This window comes from Biomphalaria glabrata, chromosome 7 (assembly GCF_947242115.1).
Source record: "Biomphalaria glabrata chromosome 7, xgBioGlab47.1, whole genome shotgun sequence".
NCBI classification, from domain to species: Eukaryota; Metazoa; Mollusca; class Gastropoda; family Planorbidae; genus Biomphalaria; species Biomphalaria glabrata.
The window spans coordinates 11,959,450-11,983,877 of NC_074717.1; the positions used below are offsets into that span (position 1 = coordinate 11,959,450).

Genomic DNA, 24,428 nt, shown 5'->3' on the forward strand with positions numbered 1-24,428 from the left:
ATCGACTGGTTGGTTAATGTCTTTTTCTAATAAGAATGTTTGTTGAAAGTTTAATGCAGCTTGGTGTAGTTGTGTTAGCTTACATTTATTCCAGAGTAAGATTTTTCTTTTGGGTTTTATATTGGCTACTGCCTTCTTGCTGCCTTTTCTGTATCTTCTCTTAGCTACAAAACGAGGGTCTGCCTTGACCTTTGTTTTTCACATCTGCTCACATTTTCTGGCCTTACTGGATTAGCCGGCTTTTAAAATAGTTCCCTTTTCACAACTAAATCTTAGATATGTACTGATATTGAACTAACATCCTCAACTAATATAACACAAAGTTTGTCAAAGTCTAACTAAAGCCGTATCTCTAGATCTAGTACTACAAGCTACCTGTCAAGTGGGTTCACCAATACTAGTCATACGGGCCTACTCGTCTCGCGAGTTGTGTTTTTCTCTCCTCGCGGCCGACGTTGGTCTTATAAGTCTCCTTTCTGTTTAATTTAGTTACCTGTCTATTTATGTGTTTTCTTTTATCTCAACCCCACCCGTCTCTCATGGCGTTCATTCAACGCCCCGAGACTACTAAAACTAGATCTAGTTTTTGTCGTGTAGGCGGAATGAGCGTGTCGTGTGTAGTCGCTAAAACATGCTCAGACCTTATGAATAAAGCCTAATCGTACTTCTCCTACTAAGGTGTGTTTCGTTTCGCTTGAAACTTTCCTCGTTCATTTTTAGCCAACTCGGGTCAGAATGTGTTCAAATATTGGCGCTGTCTGACTCGCTAATTTTGTTTTGTTTCGCATTCAAAAATCTGTTAGTTACCGTCTGCTTTGTTTTTTTGTCTCGTGTTGACTCTTGTGCTCGCGTCTGTTGACTGTCTCCCGGTGTAAATACGGATGCGCTATGACCATGAGTTGCCCGGAATGGAAATCCTGCTAATGACTTGGTCAACATGTAAATACGAGCAGCCGATTAGACTCTTCTGACTTTTACGTCACAAAATGTCTCAAAAACGTTAACATTGGTGGCAGGAGTCCCAGTGTTGGAGAATTGCTTATTTAACCAACCGTTTCGGAGTTAGCAGTTTTAATAATAACAATAATAATAATATTTATGTTATTATTGATTGTGTACAATTCTTGAAATGGATTATTTATTTGTGTATTCATAAAAAAAAGATTTTCATTGAAGGCCATTGCTGATTGCAAAGGAGAAAAATGTCTCAAAGATATAATTCTCTGAGATTAAATTATAACTGTATTGGAGGTCAATATGGAAAAATTCTGTACATATCTCCTGGTCTTGCACAGAATGACCACACTACAGGTAAAAAAAAATCATTTTGGTTACCATAAACTAATTCTTCTATAGATGTTGTCTGCTTTCACTGAGGATGACCATCAAGTCTTATCTTATCTAGTCTAGATCTTATTCTTTCTTTTGCATAGCTTCTTAAATTTGGTTCTAAACCAGACCTTATAGATGAATACATAGATCAGATAGATCTATTAAATTGTCTATATTTTCTTTTATGGATTTTAAATCAATTTCAGCGATATATATATATATATTACATCCTAGATCTACATACCAGATCTATCTATATACATTTAAAAATTATGACTCTTATTGGTTTGAGGGGATAAAAACAGACAAAGAACTATCAATAAGAATTTAATTACGTTCTATGTAGACTATTGTAGACCTACGAGATACTTTATCTGCCTTAACTTTACCCCCGAATTAGCAATTATAGATCTTTTTTTTTTAAACATTGTTATATCATTATATCAATGGGAGTAGCCAGTAGGCTACAGGCTAGCTAAGTATAGGAATACTTCTGGTCATTCCTTTGGTACCAGGAGTGTATCATACTAGACCAAATAAGTTGTCTGCGAGATTGACCGACTCAGTGAAGCGAGGAGTGCTATAGATTTGTTTCATTTAAGTGTGGTCAGTGCTAGGTTCAGCCCACTTGAATTGTCCACAGCTGTAATCAGAAGTGTTTGTAGACCTTTTCATACTCTAGTCTAGACGCTGTCAAACCGCGATTTTCGTCGATAACAACACACTGTAAAAATGGAAGTTAATTTTTGCAGTGGTTAGCACTTTAATGGTGGTGTGTCGGCTGAGTGGGTCTTAAGTTCGAATCTTGGTGAAGGCTGAGATTTCGAATTTCTGGATTTAAAGGACGCCTCTGAGTCCACCCAAATCTAATGAGTAGCTGACATACGTCGTGGAAGTCAAGATGGTTGACTATTGTGCCTCTTTAACATTCGGCCATACATTATCTGCTCTCATAGATGACAAACTCTTGTTACTAGCACTTCAATATGACTTCAAAATGAATGGCTTCCTTGTCGTGTGATATTCGCTCTGCATAGTCTTTGGTACGAACCCTTCCGCTGACATCCCCTGTTGGAGGGCAAGGATATAATTATCATCAAATCTGAAGGAACACCCGAAACATGTAACTCAAAACAAAACACAACTTCTCTCCAGATAAAATAATACAAAATTGTAGAACAATGTAGTAACTGTAGATTCTCAATACATTTTGTCTCTAATGTAAGGAAAAATAAAGGAGCTAGTTTGTGGTTTATGAAGTAAAATATGAGGATGTTTTCATGGAATATGGTATACAGACTTCCCTTGTAAAAATTCAAACGTCTCTGAGGTCAACTGGAAATGATTACGAGTGGGATTAAAATGTCAAAGCAAAATAACGTCGTTTCAAAGCGCGTGCCATTCTGTCATTAAGAAATGTTGACAAAAGGTCCAACTTCAATGTCATTGAATCAAATCGTCAAGGTCATTGAAGGTCATGTGTAAGAAAATAAAAAGAAAAAAGAACCATGTTCATATTTCGTAATATTTTCGTGTATGTAATTTTTTTTTGCATTGCAATATGGAAAGAAATACGAGCAGACGACACAGTTTTTGTGTACTGATATCTTTTCACCCAGCTGACAAATTCCAAGATATGTTTTTTATTCTAATGAAATTAGGCGACATTGGAAACCGAAGAAGAGTACAGAATGCACCACAAAACTGAGCATGACTCTTCAGTAGCTAAAAACGAAATTACCCCCCCCCCCTTTTTTTTTTCCTATAAATTTTTTTTTCTCCAAAGTTCCTTTGTAATTTTTGTTCTTTTTGTTCTCACATTGCTGTGCTTTGAATTGAATGTTAAATCTTCAACTCATCAAAAGACGAGAACCTGTCGAGCCGCCTTCTCGGGTTAACGTGTTATTTTGAGTTATATACAGACACAATGGCAACAATGGGACTCATGTTGAAGTGTAATCAGGCAATGAAAGACCAATACTAGGAAGAAAGAATATTTAAAGTAATTTTAGCTGCCCGAAAAAACAACACAACAATATAGTTTTCCTGTTTAGATCTAAAATAATCAATAGTGTTATTATAACTCCGACAGTGTCTTCACCATGCTATTCAAGTAAAGTAAAGTACCCCTATCAGATTTTTTTAGGGCAAAGCATGTGAAAGTCATCTGTTTCTAAGAGCGACTTAACGAGGGTACAACGACCAGCATATTTCAGGTACTAGAGTTGGGTGTAAAGTAAGGTGCCCCTTTCCTACCTTGTGGTATATAGGGCAGATGATTGTAAAGGTCATCTGTTTCTGTGGCCTACGGTTAACGACCAACCGCCTTTACTTTTCCCCAACTAATGTCAGGCACCCATTAGAGCTGGGTGGACTCAGAAACGCCCAAGGATCCCGAAATTAAAAATCTCAGTCTTCACCAGGATTCGAACACCGGACCCTCGGGTTGGAAGCCAAGCGCTTTACCGCCTAGCCACCGCACCTCCCGGGTGAATAATAACGGTATCCTATATGGTCAGTTCAGAATCACTCATGTGAGCGTAAACTAGATGCAAGTCTGTCTGAGGTCAACCACGAATTGATGTATTCTAAATGTCATTCGTCATTTTATTTATTTATTTTAATTTTATTGGGTGAGGGGGGATCTCGGGAATGAAAAACAAAATCGCTAATTAATACAACTACAAGGAGGGGAGGGGTATGTAGAAGGTTTCATTTCTAACTTCTGTCATGTTATTTTTTCTTTCACTTTGAAAGATAACAGCAAAGCAATTCAAGGAAAAAAAAAAGATCTTAAGGGAGTTATTTCTTTTCAATCGAAAGAACTGATTCTTAAATTCATAAAACATTGATTCTTTTTCTGTGTGTAAAAAAAAAACAATATTAAAAAAATAATTTTGCGCGTGAAATACAAAACCCGTGTGTTAAACTGATAAGAAAGATTGATTGTTTCGTGAATACCATGACAGACACTGTAGAGATCCACTATATTAGTCACAGGTGTAGTTAACAGCTACCAATTAGTACTCATAAAATTTCATCACTTCAACACAAAAAACTTGGGACTAGATTTACATCTAAAGTATGTGTACTACATGAGCTACTGGAAGACAGCTTGTGGGTATGTCCAGTTGTCATATTTAATGGCAGCATAAACAATGTGTCTTGTGTTCAACTAACTTCCATGTGGCTCTGAGTGTAGCAGAGTCCCTTTTACCCTAGCTCTATAAATTAATGAATGAAAAAAAAAACTCCTATGCGGCCCACGTGGGTCGGTTCAACTCACACATTTCTTGCAAACTCTTGCATTTACATTCACAACAGTGACCACAAAGTTGTTTGTCCAGTTTTGTATTACAAGTTTTAGACATTTAGTCATGAGGATGATTAAGTCCCAGCCCAAACCATCTGCAGAGCGAAAGGAGATATCAGCGGGTTCCAACTCCGGGCCATTGCGACGTCAGCTCAAAACTCATTCACCACACGACAATTAAAGACAATAATTATCGTTAACAGACCGTAGAAGAAAAATAATTATCATTGTGATCTTAGTATTTAATTAATTAAAATTTGATTTTTTCCCCTCTATATTGAAAAATAGCTCACATATCTACGTATGAGAATATTTCCATAAGAAAACCACAAAACAAGTAAGATAGTTTGTGTGGAAACAAACTCAAAATCGGCCCTCGAATCAGTCCACTCAGGCGGGTTTCAATATTTTCAGCATTAAACTGAAAAAAAATAAATTCTTGGTACTAAATTTCGATTATTAGTTATATTTTTCGATAGTGTTTAATTAAATATGTGACTGTATTGACAAAATTTATCTAAACAGGAACTTTTTTTATCATTAAGAAAAGAAGGGAAAAAAAAGGTTGAAATGTATTTGCATAAATATGAATACTTTATTTTAAAAGGAAAAGACCTACAAGAGTCGTTGCACATAAGTTGAACTCATATAGACTTACATTTTCACTAATGCTATTATTATTTCTTTTTAGAATTGTACACAGAAAGCGCTAACCCAATATAATCTTTTTCCTTAAACGGGCTGCTAAAAAAGGTACAATTAAATTTTAATATCGTTAGATCTTTTTTTGTGTGTTTTTTTTTAAAAACAACTTTTTAAAAATCTTCCCTTCTTTTATCCTATCAGTTGATTTGAAATATGGCCGAGGTCCAAGAACCTGACATTTTCACACGAATTCCACTTTGTGTGGCTTTTAACGTGATCCGTTTTTTAACGATCAAAGCCCTCTGTATTATTTAAGCATTTAAAAGTGATTTAAATCGATATTTAGAGTCGAACCCTTTCAGAACGAAGTGCTTGTAAAAACGTAAATATGTATATATATATAAAGGGCCTATATCAAATGATGTTATAACGTCAGTCTGATCTGCTGGTGGTCTAGACGTGTGACGTTTTCATTGTTAGCAGTTTGGACGATTGGCGGGATCGAAAGTGAACAGATAAATGGGTCTTATCTGTCAGAATGGTTTTAGGGGGAGGGGGGCAAATATTAAATGCCCGAACTAGGCAATGAGTACATTTAGAAACTTTTATTAACTTGTAGATTTTGAGTTTAGGTGTTACACTAACATGAGAATAGGAAGCAAGCAGTTCATGATTTCGTTTTGCGTTGGAGAGTTTCAGGATAAACTAAACAATGTCAAGGACGCTATACTAAATACCAATGACGTCAAATTTAGCTTCAATGTTGCCAACTCAATACAAACAAATCTGAGCAACAAACAGAAGAATTGATTCTCTAGACTAGTGCTATACAGTACACACAAATTAAAACCACCGACCTATATATATATATAACGGAAACAAATTCTTATCTGATAATTATCAGATCACAGACCTATATATATATATATATATATATATATATATATATATATATATATATATATATATATATATATATATATATATATATATATATATTGTTATGTACGTAACTCCTTTTCAAGCCCGGAATCTAGGAAAATCGATCTTTTCTGTCTTAGAAAAGTAAAATTCTTTAGTTTTCAAAGTTTAGAAATAATGCAAAACCTTTCTGCGGATTTTGTATAGAATGGGCTATTAAATTTATGGAATAAAGCCGTTTCCTGTTAATTTACATTTTGATAGTGTTTCGAAAATCCCAGATCGAAATAATTCGAGTCTGTTGATTTTAATCATCTTAGGTACATTCAAATAGATTAATTACCTAGATCTTTCTAGATTAAGCATCTAAAAATTACAAAAATAATAATAATGCTCTTATTTTCGATGTTCAAATACTAGATCTAGATCTAAACATTAAATTATTTGTTACATACATTAGGGTTAAAAAACACACAAAAACCCCAACTTTACTTGTTATAACTACCTTACAAAACCACGCCTTGTTTCAGCTTTTGGAAGTTTTTCACGACATTTTGGTGTAGTGTTAGAGATTTTCATGTCCAGTTTAGATATTGTATATATATATATATATATATGTCTGTGGACTTGGTATAATAAATGTCTATGATTATAACTTCATTTCCTTTTTTTTCTACACACCAAAATCGCCAAAAGCTATTTATAGTTGTTGTTTTTCTCGCCATAGATGAAGAGCTCTGCTAGATTCTAATTGAGTTACTTTTGTAGATATTCCTTCCTTGCCCCTTCCAATGTGGACAATTTCATGTTTTATTCTCTTCTTTTCTTTCAAGCAATTTTACATTCTCGATGTTCATACTTAGGTACCAACTGTAATCTTACATTCTCGGTGTTCATACATAGTTACAAACTGTAATCTTACATTCTCGATGTTCATACTTAGGTACCAACTGTAATCTTACATTCTCGGTGTTCATACATAGTTACAAACTGTAATCTTACATTCTCGATGTTCATACATAGTTACAAACTGTAATCTTACATTCTCGATGTTCATACTTAGCTACCAACTGCAATCTTACATTCTCGATGTTCATACATAGTTACAAACTGTAATCTTACATTCTCGATGTTCATACTTAGCTATCAACTGCAATCTTATATTCTCGATGTTCATACATAGTTACAAACTGTAATCTTAAATTCTCGATGTTCATACATAGTTACAAACTGTAATCTTACATTCTCGATGTTCATACATAGTTACAAACTGTAATCTTACATTCTCGATGTTCATACATAGTTACAAACTGTAATCTTACATTCTCGATGTTCATACATAGTTACAAACTGTAATCTTACATTCTCGGTGTTCATACTTTGTTACGAACTGCAATTATTACGATGGAATCGTTATTATTACTTTTCATCCTTAATATTATAATCAGGTTCCACTGACTCTATCGTTCCCAATTTAATTAACTTTACTCCTGTAAATGTAATGCCCCCCCCCCCTCTTGTTCAGTTCTATCGATACTTGTCGCTACTATTGATTCTTTGCCTCGCTGCCCTAATCAATTATTAAATCACAAATCAATATTTGTATTTTGTTTATCGTACAGCTTCGATTGTGTAGACAGCATCAAGTAGTTCACCTGTAAATCATGGAGATCTTTAAACTCGATACTATCACACGTATATAACAACAACTTTATGAAGTTTTGGATTCCCAGAATGCACGTGGACTTAGGGGGGGGGGGAATGTCTCTTGTAACGCACATATTAACAGTCAACAATTTTCTTTTGCATTTTCGTATAAATAGAAAATCACTATTTCAAGGTTTTGAAGATTCATTCCAATTTATGAACTTAATAATCCGGCTATTTTTATGTTAGTTGAACTCGACATTTATCTTGATTTGGTCGATTTCAACAAATTTAGTTTTCATCGCTACACTTGGCGAGGACTCAGTGGCTGTCCGATGCTTGGCCAGGGCTAGTTAACTTTGGCAACTTTACATGCAGAGTTAGATTGTTTGTTAAATCGGGTTTTTCTACGTGCGTTTTTTGTTTTGTTGGTATTTAGACCCAAAGGCCGAGCCAGTTGACAATAATCTGACTTTCTGAATGTTTGAAATGATATGTATTTCTTGACGTTCTTTTAACATCTTTTCTGTGAAATATACAGAGTTTTTAAAAAAAATATACATAAAGGATTTTTACATTATACATATAGGATTTTGTCTCATTAAAAATAACTGTCAGGTCTAAAGAAATACATTTTTTTAAATTTTGGAACTCACTCCCCATTGATCTCAGATAGACAACATGCTATACCATTTTAAGAAGAACATTAAGACCTACTTGTTTAAAACTTTTTTAGATTAGTTTTTTATTTTAGTCGTCGTGTTTGTGTTTGTAATGTTATTACAGCGCCTTGAGCCTACATTTTGTTTGTTAACAGCGCTTTATAAATAAAATTATTATTATTATTATTTTAGATAATTAGTTCATACTAAAAAACAAAAAAAAAGCATTCATATTAAAATCTTGTCTTGTTCTAATGGACACAAAGTCTTTTGTTGAGACAAAAAAAATCGCTATTAATGTTCTTGCTATTCAATTTAAAAAGTACCTTGGTATTCAGTGCACACCCCTTCCACCCTCTCACACACCCCCACACAGAGACACACCACGCACACACACAGACGCACACACACAAAGTATCAGGGCATTGATTTCACACTTGCGGCAATCTAAGAATTTTACACTGTGTAATACACCGCAGTTTATTGCGACATTGAGCCGGGCCTCAAAATCCATTCAAAAGATAACAAAAAAATTAACATAATGAATAGCATGTGCTTTGAATATAATCTTATAAGACCTGGTTCTGTGTGTCTACGATATATCGGTACCACTGCGTATTGTTTAGCACTGGGTGATTCTTATAGATAGCAGTGGGTGTTTTAAGGCGTATTATAAGTTTAAAGTTTATAGTAAGGTTAAAGTTTGGTAGAGGTGTTAATATTTACATTTAGTTTCAAATTCAATAGATTTATCTTTGCAGACACCATTTCAAGTGATACATATCTCTGGTAAAACTTCACATCTGGTGAGACACCACATGTGGAGAGACGAAATCTGGTGAGACACCTCTTCTGATGGGACACCAAATCTGGTGAGACATCACATCTGGTGAGACACCACATCTGGTGAGACACCTCTTCTGATGGGACACCACATCTGGTGAGACACCACATCTGGTGAGACACCTCTTCTGATGGGACACCACATCTGGTGAGACATCACATCTGGTGAGACACCACATCTGGTGAGACACCTCTTCTGATGGGACACCACATCTGGTGAGACACCACATCTGGTGAGACACCTCTTCTGATGGGACACCACATCTGGTGAGACACCACATCTGGTGACACACCTCTTCTGATGGGACACCACATCTGGTGAGACATCACATCTGGTGAGACACCACATCTGGTGAGACTGGTGAGACACCTCTTCTGATGGGACACCACATCTGGTGAGACACCACATCTGGTGAGACACCTCTTCTGATGGGACACCACATCTGGTGAGACACATCTTCTGATTGGACACCACATCTGGTGAGACCACTACTGGTTAGACACCACTTCTGTTGAGACACACTTTAAAGTGTTGCGCTCGTAAGAAATGTGCGAAAGGTTTTCTGGTCCAATCTTTTGATATCCTTCTCTCCGCTCCTCTTTCTGTCTCTCTCTTTTATAATTTAAGGATTAAACATCTGATTAGATGCTTCACAGATAAAGCCAGTGGCGTAGCATCCATGGCGCAAAGGGGTACACGTTTTCTAAACATTGTCCTAGAATGCATGTTATTTCTCACATTGCCTATGACATTTTGTTCAGAAGAGCGGTCATTCTCGGAATGGCCATTGATACAAACAAATATTTAAAAGTTCTATGACACAGAGCAAGTTATCTTCACTTGTTGTTTCTAGTGAGGGAGACACTGACAAAAGTTTACAAATAGATCCACTAGTTTTGGACTTCGCTAATCAAAAGGACAGAAAAATGAAATTTTGAATTTTGCACAATTATTCATAGTCCATGACAATGCGAGAATCAATAAAAAAAAATAAACCAATATTAATCAATTATTTAATCAATTAGTGGTAATTCATTAATTTTATATTATATAGAACAAAGGGAATTAAAATATGCAGTACTTAGTGATATGGCAGCGATTTTGCGATTTAGGTTCTTTCCCTTAGATAGTACTTGGCTTGTTTCATTATGAAACTTGTTTACTGAATACATTGCTGACAGACTCGTCTACATAGTTGACATTCTTGGATCGTCTTTTCAGTCCATCCGTTGAAAACTCAAATCTGATCAAACACTCTGGCGCAACGTTTAAACACCTGCCACCTCCACCTCAACCCCTCAGTTAGAACTCATGACGTTATTTCAGTCACATGCCTCACACCTACAGCAGACTTTCGCCCCAAACCGGTTTTTCGTTTTTTTTTGTCCTCCCCCATAAAATTACTTCTTTGAATATATTTAGTCAGAGCAGGATTGTCATCGGTGATGCACGTCACGGAAAATGGTGTCTACCAGGTTGTTTGATATGCGCTCTGGGCTGTAGTTTAGATAGTCCCGGGTTCGAACCTTACTTTCCGCCATGCTCCGTCGCTCAGCGGGATGTTTGGGCTATTCAATTCTGAAGGAACATCCGAAACATAAAAAAACCAACACACAAAAACAAAGAAACGAAATACAAAATATGTTTAGAATTGTGTTGGTCAGTGCTGTAATCAAACTTGTTCTTCTTTTAACAAGTAACAGAAAAGTCAATGTCTCCTTATCATGGCCTACAATTTACTTTATGAGGCTTATCATGGCCTACAATTTACTTTATGAGGCTTATCATGGCCTACAATTTACTTTATGATGCTTATGATGGCCTACAATTTACTTTATGAGGCTTATGATGGCCTACAATTTACTTTATGAGGCTGATGATGGCCTACAATTTACTTTATGAGGCTTATGATGATGGCCTACAATTTACTTTAGGAGGATGATGATGGCCTACAATTTACTTTATGAGGCTGGTGATGGCCTACAATTTACTTTATGAGGCTTATGATGATGGCCTACAATTTACTTTATGAGGCTTATGATGATGGCCTACAATTTACTTTATGAGGCTGATGATGGCCTACAATTTACTTTATGAGGCTTATGATGATGGCCTACAATTTACTTTAGGAGGATGATGATGGCCTACAATTTACTTTATGAGGCTGGTGATGGCCTACAATTTACTTTGAGGCTTATGATGATGGCCTACAATTTACTTTATGAGGCTTATGATGATGGCCTACAATTTACTTTATGAGGCTGATGATGGCCTACAATTTACTTTATGAGGCTGATGATGGCCTACAATTTACTTTATGAGGCTGATGATGGCCTACAATTTACTTTTTGAGGCTGATGATGGCCTACAATTTACTTTATGAGGCTGATGATGGCCTACAATTTACTTTATGAGGCTGATGATGGCCTACAATTTACTTTATGAGGCTTATGATGATGGCCCACAATTTACTTTATGAGGCTGATGATGGCCTACACTTTTCCAATTGTATGTATTTCTTGTCATACTTCGCTATTGTAAGGAGTCTTTCAACTGAGCTCTTTACTATCAAGTTCTTTTATTAACAGTCCAGCTCATGGTTTTATCAGACGCGGTGGCTGAGCGGTAAAGCGCTTGGCTTCCGAACCGGGTTCCGAGGTTCGAATCCTGGTGAAGACATGGATTTTTTTTATCTCAGGATCTTCGAGCGCCCCTGAGTCCGCCAAGTTCTAATCGGTATCTGACATAAGTTGAGGAAAAGTAAAGGTGGTTGGTCTTTGTGCTGGCCACATGACACACTCGTTAACCGTAGACTACAGAATCTTTACGCCATCTGCCCTATAGACCACAAGGTCTGAAAGGGGAACTTTATTTTTTTTTGATGGTTTCTACATAATACGGTGCACAAAATGTTCATGAACATCTATTTATTCATTCAACTCTTTAGTGAATACAAAGAAACATTTGAGTCGACTGCGGGAACTCCCTCTAAAGACGTGTTGGATAAAAGAAAACACGCAGAGCTAAATTTAATTTGAAGATATTTGTATTTTTGGAAATTGTATCTGTCAAAGTAAGCTGTGTGGCTAATACGTTAGTTATTTTTTCCCAAATATATAAGCCTGAATAAACTGTCTAATTTCTAGGAAAGTCGTTTTTGAGAAAACCCGTCCATTTCTCGAATTTTTGAACCCATGAAGAGTTTGCAATTTAATAGGATGAATCATAATCTAAAAATAGTATGTGGTTGATGTATTTTGTTTATGAAAGAAATATTATGTCTAACAATATTAGTCAAAAAATTGCAAAAGAATAGCACACACAAAAAAAACGCAGAAAGAGAGAAAAAGGCAGAGAGAGAGAGAGAGAGACTGGCATAGTCAAAAGGGGCGGGGGTAGAAAATCACAGTAACAGAGACAGAGAAAGCATAGAGCTGATGGCTGAGAGAGAGAGAGAGAGAGAGAAAGAGAGAGAAAGAGAGAGAGAGAAAGAGAGGCAGTGAGAGAAACAGAACGATTTATCTTAAGATTCCCAGTATTTGAAGTAATGCTTTGTTTAACCATTATTTCTTTAGAATTTCATTTTATTGTGCTCCCCCCCCCCCAAACAATCATTCTCCCGAAAAGACTAGATTGACCTATGTACACGCATAGGATGTAATCATCTTCTCTTTTGAAGTCACGTCTCTATTTTCTATGATACAATCCATTGTACTTTCACATTAGTAGGAAAACTGTTTATCTACCCCTCCCATTTTTTTTCGTCTATTCTCCTCCTCGAATGGACAAACAAACAAAGTTTTGGGAGACTGGTGAAGCAGCAGTTGACTCAGTCGTGGATGTCACGACCTAATGTACCTGTCCTATTTGTGTTCACATTTCTTTGCAAGTAGTGTACGCACTGGTCACGCTCCACTTCACACGCGTGTTTTCGTCCTCACTTTGAATGTTGTAGAACTGAGAGATGACCTAGATCTAGTCACGTGGTGGCATGGAATATATGACCAGGTATTGCTGGTTGATTTTCGCGCGCGATGAACGGCGCGATAAATTCCAACCTCTATTCTTATCTTATACAGACGTTACTTCGAAAAAATGAAGATGATTAGGTCCTACGTAGGTGGTTATATGGTCTGTGTGTGATGACTGGACAAAGCTATTTTTAGACGGATGAACTGAATTAGCTGATGAAAGAGGAGGCAGGTGTGAATATTGAGTAGACTTAATTTTTTTTTTTGAGATATATGCATAGGCAACAATAAAACCGTGTGATTGTATTGGTATTATAAATATTTTAAAATGGATATTGAAAAGCTGTAGATATTTGTGAATAAAATATTGAGTTTAAAAGAAGATTTCAAGCTTTTACTCTAATCAGTATGTAAGTAAAAAAAAAGTATTGTGAGTAGTTTGGGACTGTCTGGAGCTACAACGCAACACAACGCATCACAGCTATACTTCAAGAAGTGGATGGCAAAAACGTCTCTTCAATAAGTTCAATATTACCTTTTACCTTATATGTTAGCAATTCGTTTCATGTTCCTTCACTAATTTTCTTATAAGTAAAAAAAAAAAGAATTCAATTCATATTGATAAATACATTTACACAAACATATTATTAATGAATAAAAACAATATAATTTTCTATAGAGTTCCGACAGAAATAAAACAACTCTATCTAACATTAAATTCCGTTTTAAACGACTTCTACCTTCCATACGACCCAGTCCTCCGCCTCTGATCCTGTGACAATATTTTCCCTAGTAAATCTAAAAGGTGACGTTGTGAAGTCTACTATGACTCAGTTGTCACCAATGTTTCCTGGTAATGACGATGTTTGGGGCGTGTTTAGCCAGCTGGAACAAACAACATAAGAAATACAGGATGGCGCCCTGTAAACCCGCAAAATAATGATTACGTGTAAACACGTAGGTAAATAACACCCTGCCAATCCTTGCAGTCAAATCTAGAGTTAGGAAATAGTTTTTTAGAGTCAGGATAATCTAACCTGCTATACACACTGGCCCGTCTTACAATCATGACAGTCTTGTCCCGTCTTACAATCATGGCAGTCTTGTCCCGTCTTACAATCATGGCAGTCTTGTCCCGTCTTCTGGCATTTCGTGTCCCATTTTGATACCTTTCTCGTTTTATCTTCAGACTTATCTTGTCCTATCTTGAGACCTTTCTCGTATTATCTTCAGACCTTTCTTGACTTTCTTAAGACCTTTCTCGTATTATCTTCAGACCTTTCTTGACTTTCTTAACACCTTTCTCGTTTTATCTTCAGACTAATCTTGTCCTATCTTGAGACCTTTCTCGTTTTATCTTCAGACCTTTCTTTTTCAATCATTATACCTTTCTTGTCCTATACTTGGGACCAAATTGCTCTTTGCATAAAAATGAAATGATTCTCATTGAAATAATAAAGTGAATGTCTTTTAGTCCGAGGATTAAGAACTATTAGCAGGATTATACGTGGACATGAAATCCTAGCTACGACCTATATATTTTCCCCAAATTAAAGCAGATGAAGCCCTGGTTTCACCCGTTTCATTAAAATGCATCAATATTTAACCAAAATAATGAAGTCAATATAGTTTGGAAAAAAAAAGGCAGCCCGTATGTTACATATTGTGATAATAGATTTATTTTCTTTTTGCTAAAGACGATATAGTATTAGTAACTGAGTTACAGCTAGCAGTTTTAAATTGGATCAGATGGAATATTTTTAAATTTATTAATATTTTGATTTTGATCCACAAACTTTACATTTGTTAACGCCTTAAGCGAAATAGTTTTAAGTCTTTCACTCTGGTTACAAATAAAAGTTTATTGCTGACTGTGAACCTAGATCATAATTAACAATTTTGTTATTTATCTTAACACCTTAAAGCGAAATAGTTTTAAGTCTTTCGTTGTAGTTACAAATGAAAACTTTATTAATTTAAAAGAAAAATTGACGGTACTACAGGTAAGGCCGGTGTTATTGAGGAAAACAGAGGCGATGGTCCAAGGATAGTAACCAAAGTTTGCCTCGAGCTAGGTATTTTCTATATACATAATCTAGGTTGTAAATATATTTAATGGTTTATTAATGCCTGGCGATGCTCTGTGTTACAAATTTCGATTGCTATGTAGGGCATACAATATACAATCTGTAGGCGCCTCTCAGTTAAGCTGATCTTCAGAGTGATGATCCTCTGTTAGTGGACAGGGCTGCCACTCTAGAGGCGCCACGACGTAGCTTCCTAATTTATAATTATGCAAGCACTGTAAACCCTACAAGGTCATTGAAGGTCATTGATTCCGTGTTAAAAGCTGAAGTAAAAAAACAACAAACTGACAAAAAGGTTTCTTAGTTACTATTTGACATCAATAATATCTCGGATCGACACAGAACTATTTTCAAGTTATATTCTGTTACCAGTTTCTGCTTGACCCACTTTTGACATTTTGTTTCCTTTTGTAAACTACGTCTGCATGAAGATTGGACCGTTTCCTCCATGGCGAACACACTAGAAATAGCTCACATTGTGGTGTTTCCGGTGGACGAAGTATGACGTATTGATAAGTTTTGTAAATGTACATAATTTTGTGCACTTTTTAGCTCTGGAGAAACCAACTTTTTAAAGCACTTCCGTTGATAGCACAAAATAATTTTGATATGAAGGAAACAGTAGACTTTCATTCTATGACTTGTAACTTTAAAAAAAAAACAAACAGGCAACTAATAAGCGTTAATATACGAGAGTTGATACCGAGATGAACTGCTACGCATTGAGAAATTGTTAAAATCATTGCTCAATACTTTCTTTATTGAGTTGGCAACAAGGTCGTTTAATTGAGCGTCCTTGACATTGTTGAGTTGATCGTGAACCTCTCCAACATACGACTTTCTACATTGGACTCCATGCAATGCCTGACGAAACAAATAGTCGAAAGCTACTGCTGAAGACTGGCATAGACGGCGAGAAGAATACTTGAACTTCGTTGGATGTGGCAAAATATGTAGGTCATAGCTTGGACTGCTTGGCTACATGAAATACCACACTCCTCATTGATCTTCGGACTTAAAGACAAGCTTTATTTATTCATTTTCACTTACAGTTTACAAAGCCATGCGTATTTCTTGATAGAGTTCTAGAAATTAATATTGTAATTTATATTGTACTTTAAAAAATACCACAATCTTGGACAGCTGTAGACTAAGTAAATAGCAGACCATCAAGAAGTACTAGAAGCATTTGGAAAGGATTTTTTGGTTTGACTGTAGCACTGAATGAAATATCTTCTGTCCTTGTTCACTACAGGTAAAGTCGTCACAAGAGAAAGGGCCACAACACACTCGATTCTAAAACATGACAGGGGCACTAATAAAATGGGCAATTTTTTTCAAAGAAAAATTTTGACGTTTGTTTGCCTCTAGTCAACAGAAGTGTCCGTGTATGTCTAGTCAATGAGGTGGCAAAGGTTGACACAGAGATTGAATCTTTTGGAATGTGATATCCGCATAGCATGTCTGTGGGTTATGTTGAAATTAAAGGTCCTTTTATGTTATCCACTTATCAGTCTTATCTTTTCTTTCTATCACACACATACATGCATACATACATACATACACACATACATGTATACAAACATATATACACTCACACATACATGTATACATACATACATACACTCACACATACATGTATACATACATACATACACTCACACATACATGTATACATACATTCATACACACACACATACATGTATACATACATACATACACTCACACATACATGTATACATACATACATACATACACACAGGCATACACATACATACATACACACACACGCATACACATACATACATACACACACACGCAAACACATACAAACATGCATACATACTATATACATACATAAATACTACACACATGCATACACACACACGCACGCACACACATACATACATATCCTAATGTCTATCAATGCGCCCTTTCTCTTAATCTGTCTCTGTAAATGTATTTTAACGACCTGTCTGTTTCAGTAACTTGTACGTGAGATCATGTGAGCAAAAATGATCTTGTCACGACTTACTTTATTTACTTTTAATTAGGGTCTTACAGTAACATAATGTCTTACAGCAATATCTAACACATAAAGTGGAATGTAAGAAATATGTATGTATGTCTGTCCCGCATAGAAATCAAAACCGCTTGACCAATTTTGATAAAACTTGGCATAAATGTTCCTTAGATCATGTTGGAGACCGTATTGTACGCTTAATGTCCCACCAACAACCGGAAGTCCCTAAAAAATAAAAAAAAATATACCCAAATTTATCTTTATTAAAGAACGAAACTTTTTAACAAATTACGTAAACCCGTTTTCACAGGAATTTATATTTGATACTAGATCGGTAATACCCGAACTAAGGCCCTCTGGTCGCGGGTCATATCCGAGTAGTTTGAAATAAATTCAGGCATAATATTAGACCTACAGCAAAGTCTCAAGTATCACCGTCACGCTTAAGCGTGTTGGCCTGTTGGCGGGACACAGGGTCAAGGCTAGTCGCAAGAATGTGATGTCGCATGATCAGATGATCATGAGTGCAGGTTCATGTGCGTGAGTTACTTGGTGTCACTAAAAGGGGGGAAAGGAAAAGTGAAAGTGTTCAAATGCGTGAGCGTGGAAGGAAAGGACTAGAGGTTTGTTGGGACGACATTATACAGAAAGTAGTTACGTTTTGTAGAGGCCCCCGAAAGGGGAATAGCCGCTATTAGTTTTGTGTGGAATGTCTGTCCGTCCGTCCATCCTTCCGTCAGTCCGTCCTGTTTATGCATTTAAGTGAAATAGAATGTAAAACAACAATTAAAAAATAGTGTTTCATATTATACACGTGAACTGCAAAGCGCTACAACGGGAATACCACCCTAAACTAAAGGGAAAATATTTCTTTTTGGTTGAGGCTTTGAATTAGAGAAACAATTCGATCAACTAGATAATCTTTCAATAACATCAGTTAGGCCAGGTTCACATTTAACTTCACCTTTACCTATCCCTTAGTTTGTCAACCGTCTTTTTAAATTTCTCTCTGTCCTTTGCCTTGGAAAGAATTGCATTCACTGGCAGGCCTGTCCATTGTTTGATGTCTTCCCATCGCTTTCTCTGTCTTCCTCTTTATCATCTTCCTTGTGCTGTTCATTTGCGATCCCTGAGGACCTTGTGATGTGGTCGGCCATAGAGTTTGAGTTTACGTTTGTTGACAGTGGTTAGCAGCAGGTCATCGTGGGGTCCTATGGCTGTATTATTCCTGTTTCTTATCTCTTCATTCGTAATGCGGTCTTCATAACTATCAGTTCACTGAAAACATATGAATTTTAACAATGTAATAATAATAACATTAATAAATCTCCGTATCTTATGGTATCAAGTCGTTAGATGAACTAACAATACAATATATCGGCAACACTTTCGACACGAGCACGTCTCTTCTCTTGTATAGAATGAAACTCAAGAAAATTAAATACACTGTGTCGTTTTATTACATCTTAGTAGTGTTTGTCTTATATCAACGGCACCTCCGAATCCGCATGTCAGATGATTCGAAGAGAATACAAGTCTATCTCTTCAACGATATCATGACAATAGCTAAACCCTATAGCAAGGGGACACGACATTTCGTTCACTTACATTTCGTTCACCGACAAATCGTTCTCGACTTTTCGTTCACCCGACAATTCATTCACCCGACATTTCGTTCACCCGACAATTCGTTTACACGACAATTTTTTTTTTTGAAAAAATAGCTACAAAAGTTTTAATGTAAACAAATTAAACACGCGACCAGAACATGTAATATTAACAATATGTTACTATTGAGTGAACGAATTGTCTGTGAGCAAAACATCTCTAATATCACTAATCCCTAGAGCAGAACATTTCTAATATCACTAAACCCTAGAGCAGAACATCTCGAATATCACTAAACCCTAGAGCAGAATATCTCTAATATCACTAAACCCTAGAGCAGAACATCTCTAATATCACTAAACCCTAGAGCAGAACGTCTCTAATATCACTAAACTCCAGAGCAGAACATCTCTAATATCACTAAACCCTAGAGCAGAACATCTCTAATATCACTAAACCCTAGAGCAGAACATCTCTAATATCACTAAACCCCAGAGCAAAACATCTCTAATAACACTGTTTTTTTTTAATAATTGCCTATTTATTGGGATGACATCTTTATTTTTTGCACGACTTACATCATCTCATTTTTCTTCATTCACATTTTCAATCGGAATCGATTTCGATTCCTATCTTGTGGCCAGTAGACTTTGCAAGTAGAGAAACAAGGTCCTAGGACTTCCTGTGTATACAAAAACTGTTGCTGTTACAAAATAAAATCTAGATGAAAGGTTAATGTGCTATATGGAAGACAAGGAACGATAATCGATTGTTCGATGCTATTCGAATCACGCTGAGTAAACAATTTATTTTGAATTTGTTCTTGATAAATCTTTATGGACTTTTAAAAAACTGATGGTCGATTATTTGATAGCTTATTGACTTAAATGCATAGACGTTTATAGTTGAATAGAATATTCTTTTTCAATATTATTTTGACATACTGAATCAAATATTAGTGCAATGGAAACTCTGATATCACCTGACACTATTTCTCTTGAAAGTTCTAGGCACTATAGTAAGCTCCTTTAACCAAAGTGAAAATTCTAATAGACATCGGTACTTGGGACTAAATAAGACATTTGGTGTCAATATATTTGCCTCTTCTTTACAGTGTTGTCCTTGTGACATTCTCGTCAGCGGTTGTCGTAAAAACAAATGTCCCAATAGATCTTATTAGGTCTTAGGAATAAATTAAAAGTCTATGTTACGATACCTGGAACCCCCAATGAAAGAGAAAGAGGGGACGGCCCAGGAATACATGGCGCCGCGATTTAGAAGCAGATGCCAAGCAGATGGGCAAGACGTGGCGACAGTTGGAGAGACTCGCCCAGAACCGATATGCCTGGAGGAAGCTGGTTGGTGGCCTATGCCCCAGAAGGGACCACAGGCAGAGATAATGAGGTGATGTACCGATAGCAAAACTAAACCACCAAAGGGTAAGGAAAGCTGGAGGGAATGCATATCAAGCTGAATCCTGTCCAACTGTGAAACACTTCTCGTCTTTGTGTAATCAGATAACAAGTTACTTACTTACTTACTTAATATAGATCCTCCCGCGCCGTTTAATGCATTGGGCGGTAAGCTGTCTTCACGAAGATCTGTCACTGGCAATGTCTGAAGCCTCCTCCCGATGGTGTCCACTGCTCTGAGGTCGTCAATGAAAGTGTGGCGTCTAGTTATACGAGGACGTCAACCTTCATTGTCAACCTCACTAAGTATTCGACTCCCAGTTCGGCATAGAATTTCCTTGTTTGAGACCCAGTCTATATAACTTACTCCCAAAATCCGTCTCAACCATTTTCGTTGAGCCACATTTAGTCTTTTCTCAATTTTGGCAGATAACTTCCATGTCTCACTTGCATATGTCGCTGAAAACAAGTAGGCCTATGATAATTTGTTTCCAAAGACAATTTCTTCTTGACGAAGCTGATGACTGTTTACCCTTTCGACGCGTGTGGTAGTTTAGCCTCTAAACACTAGAATTGTTATTCCATTTCGTATGCACACTTGTAAAAATCTCAGCACTTTAAGGGTTAAGTAAGAGCGATTATTTTACTCATGATCACTTTGGAATCATAAATTAAAACAAACATTTGTTATCCCGCTCACATTCCCCCCTCCTCACGAAAGAAGTCATGGTTAAACGAATATATCAATCTACTCAGAGTATATGCACATTGAAATGATTGGTTAATAGATCCAGACTTACAAGACGTTCAAAGTTCTGGAACTTCTATGTAATGATTGAACTAGTTAATGAATACGGCTTACCCACTGGCGTGTCTGTACAAGATTGTCTAGACTCAAGACTCTAGACCAAATGTAATTTTAGAAGATAATATTTCGAAACATGATAACGGTCCAACTCGAGTGTTCCCAGTCTGGCTGATTTGTTATTAATTCTTTTCCCAACGATATACGTTAACTTTCAAATAGCTAGGAAAATCGTGTGAGCCGTTTTCGAGATCCGTGTCCATGCAGGTTCCAGTTTTCATGAAGAGCTTGCGAGCTGAATAGAGGAATTGAAATGCTTACCTTATCTTGCTCTACTCAGAAAATAAAATGACATTGGAGGGATTGTTTTTTTTTGTTTTTTTTTCAATGTCGCACGTTCTTATTCCAGCCGACTCAAAGTACAAAGTGCAGTACGATACTTTGGGAATTTTTCTTATTTCCTTTCTCTCTCTTTTCTCTCATTGTCTCTGTCTCGCGCATCTATTCTCTCAATCTCTCTCATTCTCTCTCACTCTCTCTCCCTCTCTCATTTTCTCATTTCTTTACCTGACCCGCAATGCTGCAAGGATGTGTTTGGAAATCATTGACCTACTTGCTCTTAGTTTTAGTGCCGGCTCTAAAGCCCGTATTGCCGTATTTGAGGCTATTTTGAGGGTTTAATTAGCCGACACTCAACCTTATCTGTAGGCTTAGATCAATAACCAGTTGAATGTGTGAATGTGTACAGAGGGGAGGGGCAGGTCTACAATGCTTGTATTAGATCATACAAAAACCAAATAGAACAGTAAGGGAAAAAAATAAACTCTGGTAGGACCTACAAATGATGGTATTTAACCTTTCTTAGTGAGAATAAAATGTATACTGTGTTCCTTTCTTCAAGGTCAAAACAAAATATATAGATAGTTTTTGGCCTGGACTATATTACATGTATATCCAATATAAAACAATAACAAACGTAACCTTATTAATCTGCTCTTCGTTTTTCTTCATCCAATGAAACGAAAAGATAATGGAATGCAGTTACTACAAGTCTCTGATGATATCGAGTCTCTTTATGTAAATCAATAGATTTGTATGACGTTACTTTCCACTTTCTCTTTTTTTCCCTTAAATAGATTGTAACCTCCCCTCCCCCCCCCTGTTTTGTAAACGAAACTTAGGACTTGATGAAAGCTTAGAAAAAGAAATATAACGTACTCCCTCTCAAAATATATATTTGTACAAAGCTTATATCAACTCTGTCTGTCTATGTATGTGTCTGGTAAAGCATTTGTATGTGATATGTCTCCCACACCCATTCTCGTATCAAGCTGACATCTTTTCACAATTATTCATTAGTAAGGGCAAGGCATAAATACATACAAACAATAAAAAAAAATATTCAATAAACTATTGGTAATTAGTTATTTAGTGACTTTTAGTCTGATATCGAATAAAGGAAATAACTTATACACTATTGAGATATATTGTTGTGCGTGCGAAGTTTTAGAATCTATATCTACTAAGTCTTTGGGAAAAGAAGTTAGTTTAATTTTCTCATCTCTCTTATACTTTTCAGAAGTTGGAAGTAAAACTGTGACATCAGACAAACACAATGTACAGGTGAGAACATTTTCAAAACTAACAATATTGTTTAAGAGAAGTGATTCTCCATTGCGTACAGTTCTAACAATTTGAACACAGGATACCAGCATGATTATTTTGCATTGAACATAGTTTGGTACTTTATTATTTTCATATTTATTAAAATATTAACATGATAATGCCCTAATTCCCGGATGAAACAAGGCCCCCCCAAAAATAGATTAGAATAATATTTATAGTATTATATAGTAATTATATTTATAGTACTAAATAGTATATTGAGGATCATCATCATCTGTCTCTTGACTTTCACAGTAGAGCTGCTGTGGCAGTTGGCATAACCAAATCCCTTCAATTTTCTCAGCTGTTCTTATCAGGATATCAAGAGAGAATCCAGAACATTCTTTACACTGTCCTGCCAATTGTGCTTTTCTTTGGACGATCCTTTCTTCATGCTCCTTCTACTGTACCTTGAAAGATGACTTTTGATAGTGAGTCTTCTCTTGCAATATGACCAAACCAGCTCAGCTTTTGTCTCTTTGCAATACTGAGTTCTTCCTTTAGTATAGATAATTAAACTATTAGTAGGGCTATATTAAGCAAACTGTTAGTCTGCTACCAGCACTAGTTATACATACATAGGGGCCTATATTCAGCAACCACAACACATTTCTTGGTATAAGTGCATTTAAAACATAAATGTCAAGACTAAAGCTGTTGCACTAATAATTGTTCTTTCACAGAGGAAATAATGAATTGATAAAACTAAAGAAATGTTCATTGTATTTGTTCAATGACAGGAGACCAATGCACTGATCCAAGAAGAAACCAAGAAAAGAACAGAACATTTGGAGAGAATTCACAAAGACACTCTCCAAGATAAAGATGTGACCATCAGTAATCTAAGGGAGCTAATTTTGGAACATGAAAGAAAGGTTTTTGAGTTGGAAAGTAAAACTGAAGGTTTGCTATAAAAATTTCCAACAATTCAATTAAAAGTTTCTCAGCATTGTCCTGAAACATCCAGCCCCATTCTTAGACTTTTTTTTTTATTGCAGCCCTAATGCTTTGTAACAAAATGGCTCTCAGGAATTGTTTTAAAATCAAATAAATCTCAATAATCTGCTCTTATTATACTTTTTTTTTTTCTCTTTTCAAAATAATAAAAATAGGAAACTTCAATATAGCAATAAACAAAAAAAAAACAACATAATTCTAACAGTAGGGGGGATGAATGGAGGGTCAAAGAATTAATGAGAGAATGAAATAAAGAAGACAAGGACATTTTTTTAGCATTAATTGACGTGATAAATTATTATATTTTTCATTCAAACAGACTGAAGTCAACTATTTTGTGTTGCTAATGAAATCGTTTTGATCCATATTTTTAGGAAACTCCAAATTTGGAACTACTCCATCTTCCATTCAGACACACTCTAGTCCAACAGCCAAGCTTTTAGACCAAATTGACCAACTCCAAAGAGAAAAAGAACATCTTCTCTACAAGGTCAGCTCTGAAGTGTGTAAATAGAAGGTGGACATTATAAGACCTG

General features: G+C 36.0%; 1 protein-coding gene across 1 annotated transcript in view; it reads left to right on the top strand.

The window, feature by feature from the left end:
* Positions 1-444: 444 nt before the first annotated feature.
* The window catches only part of LOC106054545 (kinesin-like protein KIFC3), a 38,160-nt gene continuing 14,176 nt past the window's right edge, over positions 445-24,428 (top strand). Inside the window, exons 1-4 of the mRNA XM_056035670.1 lie at positions 445-1,311; positions 22,850-22,893; positions 23,676-23,838; positions 24,267-24,382. Coding sequence (XP_055891645.1) covers positions 1,203-1,311; positions 22,850-22,893; positions 23,676-23,838; positions 24,267-24,382 — 432 coding nt within the window. The 5' untranslated portion in view covers positions 445-1,202. The remainder of the gene's footprint in view (positions 1,312-22,849; positions 22,894-23,675; positions 23,839-24,266; positions 24,383-24,428) is intronic.